We start from the raw sequence: 18,550 nt of genomic DNA, 5'->3' as shown, positions 1-18,550 counted from the left end.
CTTCGTTTAATCTCGCGAGAGGTACGCCAATGACGTCGGCTGACCTTTGGCACAGAGTCTTCACCATATGTGTCAGTGCGGCAGTGCATGAGGATCGTCCTGACCTGACCGCAGTTCACGATGAACAGAGTTTTTTGTAAAACGAACGTGACACGCTTGGTAAGAGCTTGACAGCTATTAACTGGCTTAGAATATTACTGAATTGTTGTCCTTCTATTTGAGAGAAATTCGAAACGCTCGCTATCTCACCTGTTTTCCTGCTGCAGCTGCTGGCCAGGCAGGCGCATTTCTGTGTCAAAAGTCGCCGTCCACAATCGGTTCAAACACATACATGCGCTTCATGGACAAAACATAAGTGGGATAACCTTTTATCATGTTTGATTATGATTCGATTAGGGTGGTCTTTGTTAATGCTAAGTGTTAGCATTGTTGCATGGTGGTTATAAAACTTCTGTGTTGGCAAACAGAAGAGTCGAAAATAGACTTTTGTCATTGACCTGAAAATATTTAACATGTATTATAGAATGAGCTGCAAAATTACGTATTATAAAGTGGAAATATAGGATACGCCGTTGCTCTTGATTGTGACCGTTGTGTAAGCAATTTGCATGGATGCTCTCTTTTCGATTAGTAATGTCTGGCTGCGTCCATATGAGGCTGGCGTTATCTTAAGGTGAATGAACAACTTTGTGCCGTTTCACAACTACAGACCACCGGATTGCTTGTTCATACGCAACATAAAATTTCATTTTATGTTAAATCATTACGTTTGCATGACAAGGGGTAACATTATGTACACATGCACGGTACAAGAGCTGCGTCAAATTTTATGCCTTTACAAAAATAATAATGTTCAGTTTTAGCATACCTATTTAAGTTGGGTGTCATACTGACATTTTGTTTTGTCCAACAGGCTGCCGTGCTGCAAAGGTTTCAGAGCACTTTGGTGGTTGCGGAACACAACAATGACAAGGTGACGCCGATTACACTGAACGCGATCAGTGCTGCGAGTAAACTTGGTGGGGAGGTGGCTTGTCTTGTGGCAGGAACAAACTGTGCAAAGGTGTGAAAAAAAACATCTCACTCATACCCTGGCTGCTTAAAACACACGCACACACACAAAACACTCCACAGTCGACTTTTAATAAAATGGTGTCCGAACACCATTGTTGTTGTTTTTTCAGGTTGTGGAGGAAATCAGTAAAGTCCAAGGTGTGAAGAAAGTTTTGGTGGTTCAGAACGACTCTTGTAAAGGAGCTCTGCCAGGTACAGGACATTGCCAGTGTTGTCATTTTTTTGATGAAATTTACTCACACTTGGTCTTGCTCTCCAGAGGAGCTCACGCCACTCGTTTTGGCGACACAAAAGCAGTTCAACTTCACCCATATATGTGCCGGCGCATCTGCCTTTGGAAAGGTAACACTAGGACAAGCTGCATTGTATGGATGTCTATAAAACGGTGTGTGTGTGTGTGTGTGTGAATAAGCAAATTAGAATTTTAGTGAGACCTGAAAATTCCCCTCCTCCTATAATTCTTTGTCATTTTGTTGTTTGTGCAGAACCTGCTGCCAAGAGTGGCTGCAAAATTGGATGTGGCTCCAATCTCCGATATTATTGAGATCAAGTCCCCGGACACATTTGTCAGAGCCATCTATGCTGGTAAACTATTCCTATTTTTTGACAGCATAACGAAAACCTGATTTCGTAAACACCATAGTTCAAAATGTACTCCTGATATTTTCCGATCACCGACGCTGTCCTTATGCGATGTAACCAGGAAATGCTCTTAGCACGGTAAAGTGTACCGAACCCGTGAAGGTGTTCACCGTAAGAGGGACGTCGTTTGAGGCGGCGCCCGCAGAGGGAGGAAGTGCTGCAACGGAAAATGGTAAAAAAACAAAAAAAATCATCAGCGTTGTTCAGTTGTTGGACTGGATTACAGGTGTACCTAATGTTGTGGCCATTGGTTGTTGTGTATTGCGTGTGAGATGCGGTTTTCATTTGAACTGCAGTGGCTGCCGCTTCCGCCGTGGGGATTTCCGAATGGCTGGAACAGAATCTGACGAAGAGTGATCGTCCTGAGTTGACCAGTGCAAAGGTTGTCGTTTCAGGAGGTGGGACTTTTATTTTTTTTTAATAAAATCTTTTTTTGCAGCAGGACTCACGACAAACCAGACTATTTTGATGTAAAAGTGTAGACAACTCTCATTGAATTTTAATTCTCATCAAGTTAATTAATTCAAATTTATCGTATTTTTCCAGGAAGAGGCTTGAAGAGTGGAGAAAACTTTAAACTGCTCTATGACCTCGCGGACAAAATGAACGCAGCAGGTTAGATGTTGCTCCAATGCAAATGTTATTCTGTCATTGCTACTCCTTTTGAATAATGTGTACAATTGTTTTTCCTTAGTTGGTGCTTCTCGAGCTGCAGTGGATGCTGGGTATGTTCCTAATGATATGCAGGTTGGACAAACAGGCAAGATTGTAGCACCGGTAAGTTGCTCCTACGTGGATGTGAGAGTGGAACCTTTGAATTTGAAGGCCCGCGGGGTGGTACAGTTATGAAAAATATCCCTTTGAAGATGCATAACACAGAAGCTTTTGAAAGAAAGTTTTGAAGAGCACTGTTTGGCAACAAGCAAATGATTAAATCTCTGGATACAGTATTGCCTTTTTTGGGCAACATAAGTCGTGAAAGGACTAGCAAGAGGTGGAAAGAAAATATTATACACTAAAAGCTTTGTATAGTAGGATTCATGGCAGTTGACTGCAAATGTATGCTCTGGAAAATGGACGATGAATTTCCACTGTACTTGCAAGCCGTTAGCGCCATCGCTGTCCTTCTGTGAAAGGTTAATTATCCATTCGACGCTTGGGTCAGGTTCTTGGTGATGATTATCCACACATTAAGTCCAGGCAAGTTCGGCTAATGGCACAGTTAGGGTTCTTCGAGGGTCAATTCATCCACTTAGGTTGAGAGTCGTGAGGTCAGACCTAATTCATTTTTGCAAATGTTAAGACCCCAGCTGGTTACCCCCCCCCCCCAAAAAAAAACATGAATATCGAGCCTCTCCGAGAGTGGGCTGCGATCTAGAATGTGCACTGAAAAATTCATTCTGAAGTTTTATGAACCTGAGACAGAGCTCATGAGGTGGCAGGTGAGCCGCCGCCGTGCGCCACGTCCTGTTGACAAAGCTTGTTTCCGTTGGTGTCCACAGGAGCTGTACATCGCCGTGGGCATCTCTGGAGCGATTCAACACTTGGCTGGAATGAAAGACAGCAAGGTACATTTCCGAAATTGTCAAATGGAAATTACGGATGCCCTCTTTCAAGACTCAGGAGGCCTTGTTTTGTTTGAATGCTTTTGAAGACTATTGTGGCCATCAACAAGGATCCAGAGGCTCCCATTTTCCTGGTGTCAGACTACGGCCTGGTTGCCGATCTCTTCAAGGTGAGATTGCATGTACACGCTGTGGAAAAAGTTGCAACTTGAAAAATATATACATCAAATGAATAATTTTAACAAAATGGCGGTGGCCGGTAAACGGTTTTCCCTGCCAATGGAAGCGTGCCCGTGTTGGATTACCGGTATTCATTAGTCGACTAGATGAAGGTGCTTTCTCAAAAGGTGTGCCTAAACAAAAATGCTGGTTAGTTTTGTATGACAGTTCTACGACAGTTACAACAAGCAGATTGTTCAATCTACCTTCAAGTCCAGTCAGCAAAATTGGTCTGGCCCAGCTCTGGGGCAGACACGGCACGTACACTCGGCCCACATACCTCAATGAATGACGGTCCTGCAGTGGCCCACGTCTGGCATCCATGATGTGGGCCGCATTCGGCCTAGATCTGAGCCGCATTGTAAAACCATATCTGACCCTACTGCGACCCGACGCTGGGCCAGAACAGGTTCCTGATATCAGCTTGAATTCAACCTCAACTAAGCCATATCTTTCATAAGCCATATTTGACTCACATTAAAAAAAGTCTCAAAATCGACTGTTATAAAAATGTTTTTAAATGGAGGTACAGTACTAGTTTTAAATTAACTTTATGGTCAAGTATGAAGTATCCGGTTTGTATTGCAGCAAACGCAATCAAAATTAATATCATTGTATTTCAGTGCAGAAAGGGTTCTTTTTGGCAGAACCTCTGACTGTTCAATCACATACATTTTCACTTGTGATGTGTCGGTCGCAAACGAGCCGGTACAAAGTACCATGTATAGAAAGGCGTTTCTAGCTCATCGTTCTTTGAAGTGAACAATGAGCCGTTTTTAGATGAAAAAAACGTATGTAATGTAGAGTGAGGTGTTTTTGGCCCCAAAAAACGACCATGTATAGTAAGACGTTTTTTGACGAAAAAACGACCATGAATAGTAAGGTGTTTTGAGCCGAAAAAACCCCACAATGTAAACTTACTATACATGGTCTTTTTTTTGGATAAAAACACTTTACTATATATATATATTGTTGTTTTTTTCATCGAAAAACACCTTACTATACATGGTCATTTTTTTGGGTTAAAACACCTTACTATACATGGTTTGGGTTTTTTTTCCGGCTAAAAACGCCTTACTCAACATGGTCGTTTTTTTCCGGCTTAAAACGCCTTACTATTTATGGTCATTTTTTGCGGCTAAAAATGCCTGACTATACATGGTCGTGTTTTTTTTTTTCCGGCTAAAAACGCCTTACTAGACATGGTCGTTTTATTTCGGCTAAAAACGCCTTACTATACATGGTTGTTTTTTTTCGGCTAAAAACGCCTTACTCAACATGGTCGTTTTTTTCCGGCTTAAAACGCCTTACTATTTATGGTCATTTTTTGCGGCTAAAAATGCCTGACTATACATGGTCGTGTTTTTTTTTCCCGGCTAAAACACCTTACTAGACATGGTCGTTTTATTTCGGCTAAAAACGCCTTACTATACATGGTTGTTTTTTTTCGGCTAAAAACGCCTTACTCAACATGGTCGTTTTTTTCCGGCTTAAAACGCCTTACTATTTATGGTCATTTTTTGCGGCTAAAAATGCCTGACTATACATGGTCGTGTTTTTTTTTTTCCGGCTAAAAACGCCTTACTAGACATGGTCGTTTTATTTCGGCTAAAAACGCCTTACTATACATGGTTGTTTTTCGGCTAAAACGACTTACTATATATACATGGTCGTTTTATTTCGGCTAAAAACGCCTGACTATACATGGTCGTTTTTTTTCGGCTAAAAACGCCTTACTACACATGGTCGTATTTTTTTCATCCAAAATGCCTGACTATATACATGGTCGTTTTTTTCGGCTAAAAACGACTTACTATTTATGGTCCTTTTTTTTCGGCTAAAAACGCCTGACTATACATCGTCGTTTTTTTTCGGCTAAAAACGCCTTACTACACATGGTCGTATTTTTTCATCCAAAATGCCTGACTATATACATGGTCGTTTTTTTCGGCTAAAAACGACTTACTATTTATGGTCCTTTTTTTCGGCTAAAAACGCCTTACTATATACATGGTCGTATTTTTTCATCCAAAATGCCTGACTATATACATGGTCGTTTTTTTCGGCTAAAAACGCCTTACTATTTATGGTCCTTTTTTCGGCTAAAAACGCCTGACTATACATGGTCTTTTTTTTTGGCTAAAAACGGCTTACGAGACACGTTTTTTTGTTTTCGGCTAAAAACACCTTACTATATATATATATATATATTAGTCGGTTTTTTTTTTTCATCGAAAAACGCCTTACTATACATGGTCGTTTTTTTGGGTTAAAACACCTTACTCTATCTACATGGTCGTTTTTTTTTCATCGAAAAACACCTTACTATACATGGTCGTTTTTTGGGTTAAAACACCTTACTATACATGGTTGTTTTTTTTTCCGGCTAAAAACGCCTTACTATACATGGTCTTTTTTTTGGATAAAAACACTTTACTATATATATATATTGTTGTTTTTTTCATCGAAAAACACCTTACTATACATGGTCATTTTTTTGGGTTAAAACACCTTACTATACATGGTTTGGGGGTTTTTTTCGGCTAAAAACGCCTTACTATTTATGGTCATTTTTTGCGGCTAAAAATGCCTGACTATACATGGTCGTGTTTTTTTTTTTTCCGGCTAAAAACGCCTTACTCAACATGGTCGTTTTTTTCCGGCTTAAAACGCCTTACTATTTATGGTCATTTTTTGCGGCTAAAAATGCCTGACTATACATGGTCGTGTTTTTTTTTTTCCGGCTAAAAACGCCTTACTAGACATGGTCGTTTTATTTCGGCTAAAAACGCCTTACTATACATGGTTGTTTTTTTTTGGTTAAAAACGCCTTACTCAACATAGTCGTTTTTTTCCGGCTTAAAACGCCTTACTATTTATGGTCATTTTTTGCGGCTAAAAATGCCTGACTATACATGGTCGTGTTTTTTTTTTTCCGGCTAAAAACGCCTTACTAGACATGGTCGTTTTATTTCGGCTAAAAACGCCTTACTATACATGGTTGTTTTTTTTCCGGCTAAAAACGCCTTACTATATATACATGGTCGTTTTATTTCGGCTAAAAACGCCTTGCTACACATGGTCGTTTTTTTCCGGCTAAAAACGCCTGACTATACATGGTCGTTTTTTTTCCGGCTAAAAACGCCTTACTATTTATGGTCCTTTTTTTTCGGCTAAAAACGCCTGACTATATATATATATATATTAGTCGTTTTTTTTTTTTCATCGAAAAACGCCTGACTATACATGGTCTTTTTTTTTGGCTAAAAACGGCTTACGAGACACGTTTTTTTGTTTTCGGCTAAAAACACCTTACTATATATATATATATATTAGTCGTTTTTTTTTTTTCATCGAAAAACGCCTTACTATACATGGTCGTTTTTTTGGGTTAAAACACCTTACTCTATCTACATGGTCGTTTTTTTTTCATCGAAAAACACCTTACTATACATGGTCGTTTTTTGGGTTAAAACACCTTACTATACATGGTTGTTTTTTTTTCCGGCTAAAAACGCCTTACTATACATGGTCTTTTTTTTTGGATAAAAACACTTTACTATATATATATATTGTTGTTTTTTTCATCGAAAAACACCTTACTATACATGGTCATTTTTTTGGGTTAAAACACCTTACTATACATGGTTTGGGGGTTTTTTTCGGCTAAAAACGCCTTACTATTTATGGTCATTTTTTGCGGCTAAAAATGCCTGACTATACATGGTCGTGTTTTTTTTTTTCCGGCTAAAAACGCCTTACTCAACATGGTCGTTTTTTTCCGGCTTAAAACGCCTTACTATTTATGGTCATTTTTTGCGGCTAAAAATGCCTGACTATACATGGTCGTGTTTTTTTTTTCCGGCTAAAAACGCCTTACTAGACATGGTCGTTTTATTTCGGCTAAAAACGCCTTACTATACATGGTTGTTTTTTTTTGGTTAAAAACGCCTTACTCAACATAGTCGTTTTTTTCCGGCTTAAAACGCCTTACTATTTATGGTCATTTTTTGCGGCTAAAAATGCCTGACTATACATGGTCGTGTTTTTTTTTTTCCGGCTAAAAACGCCTTACTAGACATGGTCGTTTTATTTCGGCTAAAACGCCTTACTATACATGGTTGTTTTTTTTCCGGCTAAAAACGCCTTACTATATATACATGGTCGTTTTATTTCGGCTAAAAACGCCTTGCTACACATGGTCGTTTTTTTCCGGCTAAAAACGCCTGACTATACATGGTCGTTTTTTTTCCGGCTAAAAACGCCTTACTATTTATGGTCCTTTTTTTTCGGCTAAAAACGCCTGACTATACATGGTCGTTTTTTTTCGGCTAAAAACGCCTTACTACACATGGTCGTATTTTTTCATCCAAAATGCCTGACTATATACATGGTCGTTTTTTTCGGCTAAAAACGCCTGACTATATATGGTCGGGGTTTTTTTCGGCTAAAAACGCCTTACTATATACATGGTCGTATTTTTTCATCCAAAATGCCTGACTATATACATGGTCGTTTTTTTCGGCTAAAAACGCCTGACTATACATGGTCTTTTTTTTGGCTAAAAACGGCTTACGAGACACGTTTTTTTGTTTTCGGCTAAAAACACCTTACTATATATATATATATATATATATATATTAGTCGTTTTTTTTTTTCATCGAAAAACACCTTACTATACATGGTCGTTTTTTGGGTTAAAACACCTTACTATACATGGTTGGGTTTTTTTCCGGCTAAAAACGCCTTACTATACATGGTCTTTTTTTTGGATAAAAACACTTTACTATATATATATATTGTTGTTTTTTTCATCGAAAAACACCTTACTATACATGGTCATTTTTTTGGGTTAAAACACCTTACTATACATGGTTTGGGGGTTTTTTTCGGCTAAAAACGCCTTACTATTTATGGTCATTTTTTGCGGCTAAAAATGCCTGACTATACATGGTCGTGTTTTTTTTTTTCCGGCTAAAAACGCCTTACTCAACATGGTCGTTTTTTTCCGGCTTAAAACGCCTTACTATTTATGGTCATTTTTTGCGGCTAAAAATGCCTGACTATACATGGTCGTGTTTTTTTTTTTCCGGCTAAAAACGCCTTACTAGACATGGTCGTTTTATTTCGGCTAAAAACGCCTTACTATACATGGTTGTTTTTTTTTGGTTAAAAACGCCTTACTCAACATAGTCGTTTTTTTCCGGCTTAAAACGCCTTACTATTTATGGTCATTTTTTGCGGCTAAAAATGCCTGACTATACATGGTCGTGTTTTTTTTTTTCCGGCTAAAAACGCCTTACTAGACATGGTCGTTTTATTTCGGCTAAAAACGCCTTACTATACATGGTTGTTTTTTTTTGGTTAAAAACGCCTTACTCAACATAGTCGTTTTTTTCCGGCTTAAAACGCCTTACTATTTATGGTCATTTTTTGCGGCTAAAAATGCCTGACTATACATGGTCGTGTTTTTTTTTTTCCGGCTAAAAACGCCTTACTAGACATGGTCGTTTTATTTCGGCTAAAAACGCCTTACTATACATGGTTGTTTTTTTTCCGGCTAAAAACGCCTTACTATATATACATGGTCGTTTTATTTCGGCTAAAAACGCCTTGCTACACATGGTCGTTTTTTTCCGGCTAAAAACGCCTGACTATACATGGTCGTTTTTTTTCCGGCTAAAAACGCCTTACTATTTATGGTCCTTTTTTTTCGGCTAAAAACGCCTGACTATATATATATATATATTAGTCGTTTTTTTTTTTTCATCGAAAAACGCCTGACTATACATGGTCTTTTTTTTTGGCTAAAAACGGCTTACGAGACACGTTTTTTTGTTTTCGGCTAAAAACACCTTACTATATATATATATATATTAGTCGTTTTTTTTTTTTCATCGAAAAACGCCTTACTATACATGGTCGTTTTTTTGGGTTAAAACACCTTACTCTATCTACATGGTCGTTTTTTTTTCATCGAAAAACACCTTACTATACATGGTCGTTTTTTGGGTTAAAACACCTTACTATACATGGTTGTTTTTTTTTCCGGCTAAAAACGCCTTACTATACATGGTCTTTTTTTTTGGATAAAAACACTTTACTATATATATATATTGTTGTTTTTTTCATCGAAAAACACCTTACTATACATGGTCATTTTTTTGGGTTAAAACACCTTACTATACATGGTTTGGGGGTTTTTTTCGGCTAAAAACGCCTTACTATTTATGGTCATTTTTTGCGGCTAAAAATGCCTGACTATACATGGTCGTGTTTTTTTTTTTCCGGCTAAAAACGCCTTACTCAACATGGTCGTTTTTTTCCGGCTTAAAACGCCTTACTATTTATGGTCATTTTTTGCGGCTAAAAATGCCTGACTATACATGGTCGTGTTTTTTTTTTCCGGCTAAAAACGCCTTACTAGACATGGTCGTTTTATTTCGGCTAAAAACGCCTTACTATACATGGTTGTTTTTTTTTGGTTAAAAACGCCTTACTCAACATAGTCGTTTTTTTCCGGCTTAAAACGCCTTACTATTTATGGTCATTTTTTGCGGCTAAAAATGCCTGACTATACATGGTCGTGTTTTTTTTTTTCCGGCTAAAAACGCCTTACTAGACATGGTCGTTTTATTTCGGCTAAAACGCCTTACTATACATGGTTGTTTTTTTTCCGGCTAAAAACGCCTTACTATATATACATGGTCGTTTTATTTCGGCTAAAAACGCCTTGCTACACATGGTCGTTTTTTTCCGGCTAAAAACGCCTGACTATACATGGTCGTTTTTTTTCCGGCTAAAAACGCCTTACTATTTATGGTCCTTTTTTTTCGGCTAAAAACGCCTGACTATACATGGTCGTTTTTTTTCGGCTAAAAACGCCTTACTACACATGGTCGTATTTTTTCATCCAAAATGCCTGACTATATACATGGTCGTTTTTTTCGGCTAAAAACGCCTGACTATATATGGTCGGGGTTTTTTTCGGCTAAAAACGCCTTACTATATACATGGTCGTATTTTTTCATCCAAAATGCCTGACTATATACATGGTCGTTTTTTTCGGCTAAAAACGCCTGACTATACATGGTCTTTTTTTTGGCTAAAAACGGCTTACGAGACACGTTTTTTTGTTTTCGGCTAAAAACACCTTACTATATATATATATATATATATATATATATATATATATATATATATATATATATTAGTCGTTTTTTTTTTTCATCGAAAAACACCTTACTATACATGGTCGTTTTTTGGGTTAAAACACCTTACTATACATGGTTGGGTTTTTTTCCGGCTAAAAACGCCTTACTATACATGGTCTTTTTTTTGGATAAAAACACTTTACTATATATATATATTGTTGTTTTTTTCATCGAAAAACACCTTACTATACATGGTCATTTTTTTGGGTTAAAACACCTTACTATACATGGTTTGGGGGTTTTTTTCGGCTAAAAACGCCTTACTATTTATGGTCATTTTTTGCGGCTAAAAATGCCTGACTATACATGGTCGTGTTTTTTTTTTTCCGGCTAAAAACGCCTTACTCAACATGGTCGTTTTTTTCCGGCTTAAAACGCCTTACTATTTATGGTCATTTTTTGCGGCTAAAAATGCCTGACTATACATGGTCGTGTTTTTTTTTTTCCGGCTAAAAACGCCTTACTAGACATGGTCGTTTTATTTCGGCTAAAAACGCCTTACTATACATGGTTGTTTTTTTTTGGTTAAAAACGCCTTACTCAACATAGTCGTTTTTTTCCGGCTTAAAACGCCTTACTATTTATGGTCATTTTTTGCGGCTAAAAATGCCTGACTATACATGGTCGTGTTTTTTTTTTTCCGGCTAAAAACGCCTTACTAGACATGGTCGTTTTATTTCGGCTAAAAACGCCTTACTATACATGGTTGTTTTTTTTTGGTTAAAAACGCCTTACTCAACATAGTCGTTTTTTTCCGGCTTAAAACGCCTTACTATTTATGGTCATTTTTTGCGGCTAAAAATGCCTGACTATACATGGTCGTGTTTTTTTTTTTCCGGCTAAAAACGCCTTACTAGACATGGTCGTTTTATTTCGGCTAAAAACGCCTTACTATACATGGTTGTTTTTTTTCCGGCTAAAAACGCCTTACTATATATACATGGTCGTTTTATTTCGGCTAAAAACGCCTTGCTACACATGGTCGTTTTTTTCCGGCTAAAAACGCCTGACTATACATGGTCGTTTTTTTTCCGGCTAAAAACGCCTTACTATTTATGGTCCTTTTTTTTCGGCTAAAAACGCCTGACTATATATATATATATATTAGTCGTTTTTTTTTTTTCATCGAAAAACGCCTGACTATACATGGTCTTTTTTTTTGGCTAAAAACGGCTTACGAGACACGTTTTTTTGTTTTCGGCTAAAAACACCTTACTATATATATATATATATTAGTCGTTTTTTTTTTTTCATCGAAAAACGCCTTACTATACATGGTCGTTTTTTTGGGTTAAAACACCTTACTCTATCTACATGGTCGTTTTTTTTTCATCGAAAAACACCTTACTATACATGGTCGTTTTTTGGGTTAAAACACCTTACTATACATGGTTGTTTTTTTTTCCGGCTAAAAACGCCTTACTATACATGGTCTTTTTTTTGGATAAAAACACTTTACTATATATATATATTGTTGTTTTTTTCATCGAAAAACACCTTACTATACATGGTCATTTTTTTGGGTTAAAACACCTTACTATACATGGTTTGGGGGTTTTTTTCGGCTAAAAACGCCTTACTATTTATGGTCATTTTTTGCGGCTAAAAATGCCTGACTATACATGGTCGTGTTTTTTTTTTTCCGGCTAAAAACGCCTTACTCAACATGGTCGTTTTTTTCCGGCTTAAAACGCCTTACTATTTATGGTCATTTTTTGCGGCTAAAAATGCCTGACTATACATGGTCGTGTTTTTTTTTTCCGGCTAAAAACGCCTTACTAGACATGGTCGTTTTATTTCGGCTAAAAACGCCTTACTATACATGGTTGTTTTTTTTTGGTTAAAAACGCCTTACTCAACATAGTCGTTTTTTTCCGGCTTAAAACGCCTTACTATTTATGGTCATTTTTTGCGGCTAAAAATGCCTGACTATACATGGTCGTGTTTTTTTTTTTCCGGCTAAAAACGCCTTACTAGACATGGTCGTTTTATTTCGGCTAAAACGCCTTACTATACATGGTTGTTTTTTTTCCGGCTAAAAACGCCTTACTATATATACATGGTCGTTTTATTTCGGCTAAAAACGCCTTGCTACACATGGTCGTTTTTTTTCCGGCTAAAAACGCCTGACTATACATGGTCGTTTTTTTTCCGGCTAAAAACGCCTTACTATTTATGGTCCTTTTTTTTCGGCTAAAAACGCCTGACTATACATGGTCGTTTTTTTCGGCTAAAAACGCCTTACTACACATGGTCGTATTTTTTCATCCAAAATGCCTGACTATATACATGGTCGTTTTTTTCGGCTAAAAACGCCTGACTATATATGGTCGGGGTTTTTTTCGGCTAAAAACGCCTTACTATATACATGGTCGTATTTTTTCATCCAAAATGCCTGACTATATACATGGTCGTTTTTTTCGGCTAAAAACGCCTGACTATACATGGTCTTTTTTTTGGCTAAAAACGGCTTACGAGACACGTTTTTTTGTTTTCGGCTAAAAACACCTTACTATATATATATATATATATATATATATATATATATATATTAGTCGTTTTTTTTTTTCATCGAAAAACACCTTACTATACATGGTCGTTTTTTGGGTTAAAACACCTTACTATACATGGTTGGGTTTTTTTCCGGCTAAAAACGCCTTACTATACATGGTCGGGGGGGGGGGGTTTCGGCTTAAAACGCCCTCCTATACATGGTCGTTTTTTTCGGGTTAAAACACCTTACTCTATCTACATGATCGTTTTGTTTTTTGTCAAAAACGCCTTACTATACATGGTTGTTTTTTTTCGGGTTAAACGCCTTATTCTACATGGTCGTTTTTTTTTTTCGGCTAAAAATTTCATCCAAAAACGCCTTATATATCCAGTACATGGTCGTTTTTTTGTTGTTGTCAAAAACGCCTTACTATTTATGGTCCTTTTTTTCGGCTAAAAACGCCTTTCTGTAGATGGTTGGGTTTTTTTCGGCTAAAAACGCCTTACTATATACATCACTAATGTCAAACTCATTTCACATGTTGGGCCACATACGGCCTCGGTAGATGTCAAGTGGGCCGGACCATTAAAATGATCCCATACTTTGCTATAAACAACCAAAACAATATGTCTTTCCTTTGTTTTGGCATAAAGAAGCATAAGAACGTTTGGAAAATTTTGAAATTTAATGAATCTTTTGCGAAACATTTCATGAAGCACCTTACATTTCTTTCAACAAATGTGCAATTTACTTTTATCATTCACACATATGCATTGCAACTGATTCCATTGATTGTACAAACTTTAACAAGTTTAACAACAAATATCGTAATGCACTTTATGATTAAACATGATTTATAAAGAAAGGAAGTTTAAACAATTTACATGTGCATATAAAATCTAAATGTAATCCCAGCCCTCACCTTACAAACTAAGGAGAGTGCTATTAAATGTGTAAATGTGAGCGTGCCATTGATAGCGTCTCTGACATGGGTCTGTCTCGGACTGAGGCTGCTGTTGTCTTCTTCGCTGGTCAAAACAGTGTCTCCTAGCGGATACTCAATGAATTGCACCTTATTAAAAATATTCATCGTCTTTTATGCATTTTTTTCATTTTTAAATTATCCTGCGGGTCGGATTTAACCTCGCGCGCGCGCGTGCGTGCGTGTGTGATGAATGGAATTCAGCATCGGTGTGCAATTGTAAAACAAGGCTGTGTGTTGAAAAAATAAATCTGAAACTGCATTTAAGGGTGTCTCAATACTGGCTGGCCATATATGGGCCGGAGTTGTAAATTGATTTCTGGCCCAAATACTTCACTTCACAACTGGCCCTCATCTGGTTTGCCAGAGTCAAGCCAGTGCCTCCTTTGCCACTTCTGGGCCGTGTTCAGCCCACATGCATTATGCCAGTGCCAACTCAAGGCCAGCTGTGCCAGCTTCATGCCAAATCCGGGCCAGATGCCTTTGCTGACTGGGAGGTGTACCACGCACGCCGCAGGTGTCACATAAAGTGTGCCGGCGTCTCGACAAAGTCCCCGTGGATGTGATTAGTCATAATTGTGAGTGGCAGTGGACTTGTGACCTGCGGCGTGAGATCAGTTTACCGCTTACCGATCAGATAGCTGATTAAAATGGATGGCCTCTCTGCTCGTTTTCCTCCCCTAAAAGGACAATTGATACCCAGGATGAACTCTGTCCTGAAGTCGCTGAGTAACAATTTGAATTATTTTTCGGGCCAGACCTATTAGGATTTTTTTAAGTTGTTCCGATACTAGGCAGAATAAAAGTCCGTTCATTGATTAATCGGCGGAGTACTAATAAATATAAAAATGAAGAACAACTTATTTTTCACCCCGTAACCCTCTCAACAAGAACATTTGACTGTTTAACTTGACTTTGTCCTTCAGTATTAGTTGGACTTTACAACAGAGAGAAAAATCCGGCAAAAATAATCCAATCTCATTTATCTTTGTCCTATATTGTTATGTGATTTTCGACCATTTTGAAAGAGCTAATATCAGTCATCTGATTAATCGGTCAGGGCTTAGCGCTTTTAGGTTGCCCGTCATCACCGTTTGTTGGGATGACAATAATTATTTGAGTCAAATCTGACCTTCCTCCCCAGGCTGTTCCTGAAATGACCGAAGCGTTGAGCAAGTGAGGATGAAACGATCATGTAGCAGCTGCCGTCTTGACCACCAAGAAAGAGTACAGGATGCACCTTGGCCTGCTGGGAATATCTTTAGATCAGTGACACAATTTGTATACATACTCATTTTAAATGTCAACAATTGAAACAGTACTTTGCAGATTTTTTTTGTCCCTACGATAGCTGCAATTCCACTTAGTGGAATAGTGTCCGCTGTGTCTGGGAACTATTCCTGCTGAGCTACAGGAGTTGTCATTTTGGGATGTATTAAAGGTGACAATTGACCACTCACTCGGGTGTTCTTTTTCCCTTTATTGGTCGGCCGAACCAAGAGATAGAAAACCTCTGTTGCCAGTACAATAAAGTTGATGTGCGATTTTGTAGAAGGTTCATGCGATGAGCAATTTGTAATAGACACACATAATTCCTCCTGTTTGCAAATATTTACACACCTTCGTAAGCATTAAAAGCCAGTCATACAATCACCTTGACGTTGATGTCATCAATGCACATATTAAAATTTCAGCAGTGCCCAAGCTGAACTTGGCTCGATTGCAAAAAACGTTTTTTTAAAACTCCATTAATGGAATTTCAGTTACAAACATAGCTAAAGTAGAAAGACAAAGATTAGAAACAACTTTATCTCAACACTTGATTCCACTTGTAGCCTGCAGTAATTTCATCAAACTGTTTAAAAAAAGCTGACATGCTTGCAAGGGCTCCAAGTCCATTGAGCATGAGAAAGGTGTCCTGTTGCTGCTCAAGTTTCTTGCAAATGATCATAAAAGTGTCTGTGAGAGTCATTTCCTGAAACATGACCCTCCAGCATGTTCATGCGTGCACACAAATGCAAGTGAAACTTGCGTATTGTCCATCACATGATGGATGGGTTATCTAGTCACATGCCTGTTCCTGTGCTCTTCCACCACCCTATATCCTTGACTGATAACCGACAGGAACACTGACTTAGGTTCCTGATCCTGCTCTCATACACTATGTTAGGTCCCAGACTGGAGCATCAATTGAGGTTCCTGTTCCTGCTCCACTTCATCATGTAATGTCTCAAACAGAGAATGGTTTGGGGCATTGATTGATCTGCCTGTTAATGCGTTCAGCTTCTTCTCTTATGTTTCTGAGAGATTATGTTTTGGGGTTACCTATTAATATTCCAGTTCATTTACATCACCTTTTGTCTCAGACATGATGATTTGGAGCATCTTATTTTATTTATCATTATTATTATTATTATTATCGTTATGGTTCATGTTCCTGGCCTCTTCCACCAACACATGTCTCAGACAAAAGATGTTTTGGAGCATTTGTGCAGCTTCCCATTCCTGCACTGTGCCACTATATGTTTTGGATGGGGTGCATTTGAGCATTAGTTGAGGTTCCTGAACCTGCTCTCTTCTACCATGTTATTTGGCAGACATGATTGGCAGCAATATCTTTTAAGGTTCTTATTAGTGCTTTTTTCCAGCACTGTATGTCTCATAAAGGTGATGGATTCAAGCCTCTTTTGGGGTTCCTGTTCCAACTCTATTTGACCAACTTATGTCTCATGCAGATGACGGTTTGGGATATCAATCAAGGTTCCTGCTCCGGCTCCATCTTGTGCCACAGACAGATGATGAACTGAAACATCTTTTGAGGCTCCTGTTCCTGCTCTCTTGTACCATTCTTAATTCTCAGACAGGCATCTTTTGAAGATCATGTTCCTGCTCTCTGCCACTATGTTATGTCTTGGATAGATGATGGCTTGGGATATCAATTGAGGTTCCTGTTCTGGCTCCGTCTTATGTCACAGATAGATGACAAATTCAAAGGTCTTTTGAGGTTCCTGTTCCTGCTACCATGTTATGTCCCAGACAGATTATTGACAGCAGCATCTCTGAGGGTTTCTGTTCCTGCTGTATTCCACCACCAAAGAATCTTTTGAGGTTCCTGTTTGGTCCTCTCTTTGGCCAATTTATGTCTTAGACAGAAAACAGCTTGAGATATCGGTCCTGTTCCGGCTCGGTGTTATGTCTCACACAGATGATGAATTCAAATATCTTTTGAGATTCCTGTTCCTGGTCCCTCGTACCATCTTATTTCTCAGACAGATAATGTTTTTGCACATCTTTTGAGGACCCTGTTCCTGCTCTGTGCCAGTATGTTATGTCTCGGAGAGATGATGGCTTAGGATATCAATCGAGGTTCCTGTTCTAGCTCTGTCTTATGTCTCATTGAGATAATGAATTCAAACATCTTTTGAGGTTCCTGTTCCTGCTCTATGCTACCATGTTACATCCCAGACAGATTATTGGCAGCAGCATCTATGAAGGTTCCTGCCACCACCTTATGTCTTAGCCAGATGATGGATTCGAGAGTCTGTTGAGGTTCACGTTCTTGTACACCATCTCATGTCACTGACAGACGGTGGCTTGGAGCATCAAGTGAAGATCTTGTTCCTCTTCTCTCCCCACCACATCCTGTCCCAGACAGACGATGGACTGTATTGATTTAGGTCCATGTTCCTGTTCTCTTCCTCCATCTTATGTCCCGGATAGATGATGGACGGGCGCATCGACTGGCTCCATCATCCTGTACTTCTCCTCCAGGAAAGCTTCAGTTCCCTGCAGCTGGATGAGTGCTTTGGCGTGCGAGCCGAGCCGGCTTTCCTGGTTCCTCTTGTTATAGATGTTCACCCTGTTCTCCAGCTCGGGGCTGTTTTTGGAAGAACTGGTGGGGCTGGGCGATTTGAGGTTGACGGGGTCCAGACCCTTTTGGCTCAGACAGGAGTCCTCGGACAGAGAGGAGAGCAGCTCCTGCACCACAGCGCTGGGACTCCCCCTGGGCTGAGGGGCCAGCGCCAGGGGGCTGGTGTAGGGAGGCGGGTAGCAGCGCTGGTCGCTGTAGTCTGTGGACGTGGAGGCCTCGCGCACGGTGGAGCGGCTGCTGATGCGCGACGTCGTCGTGGTCGAGGTGTCGCTGGCCGAGCTGTTGGCACGCCGCAGTCGGCCGTCGGAGAGGCTGTCGGACAGGGCGTCGGAGCTCACCAGAGACGGAGGGAAATGGCTGGGGTTGTTGGGGAGATGGACGTCGATGGCCGCTGTGGTGATGACGCGTGCAGCCGGGTCGGGGACGCCCATGTCTACAAGAGACGCCACAATGACCGATACGGACAGATCGACGGTGAAGTTAACGGGA

At 39.1% G+C, this 18,550-nt stretch overlaps 2 protein-coding genes across 2 annotated transcripts in view; one reads left to right on the top strand and one right to left on the bottom strand.

Annotated features, from left to right (window-relative positions):
• The first annotated feature begins 5 nt into the window (after positions 1-5).
• Positions 6-15,649, top strand: etfa (electron transfer flavoprotein subunit alpha). Its single transcript, XM_052060446.1, has 12 exons — positions 6-159; positions 914-1,063; positions 1,185-1,266; positions 1,334-1,416; positions 1,560-1,659; positions 1,778-1,888; positions 2,013-2,114; positions 2,263-2,331; positions 2,411-2,493; positions 3,219-3,284; positions 3,371-3,451; positions 15,335-15,649. The coding sequence occupies exons 1-12, from the start codon at positions 121-123 to the stop codon at positions 15,368-15,370; spliced, it is 1,002 nt and encodes a 333-aa protein (XP_051916406.1). The 5' UTR covers positions 6-120; the 3' UTR covers positions 15,371-15,649.
• Positions 15,650-15,655: 6 nt separating this feature from the next.
• Positions 15,656-18,550, bottom strand: part of tmem266 (transmembrane protein 266) — a 33,937-nt gene continuing 31,042 nt past the window's right edge. Inside the window, exon 12 of the mRNA XM_052060437.1 lies at positions 15,656-18,494. Within this exon, the coding sequence (XP_051916397.1) occupies positions 17,896-18,494 (599 nt within the window). The 3' untranslated portion in view covers positions 15,656-17,895. The remainder of the gene's footprint in view (positions 18,495-18,550) is intronic.

This window comes from Hippocampus zosterae, chromosome 3 (assembly GCF_025434085.1).
Source record: "Hippocampus zosterae strain Florida chromosome 3, ASM2543408v3, whole genome shotgun sequence".
Classification (NCBI taxonomy): domain Eukaryota; kingdom Metazoa; phylum Chordata; class Actinopteri; order Syngnathiformes; family Syngnathidae; genus Hippocampus; species Hippocampus zosterae.
The sequence above is the reverse complement of the archived record's forward strand: the minus strand, read 5'-3'. Positions and strand labels throughout refer to the sequence as shown.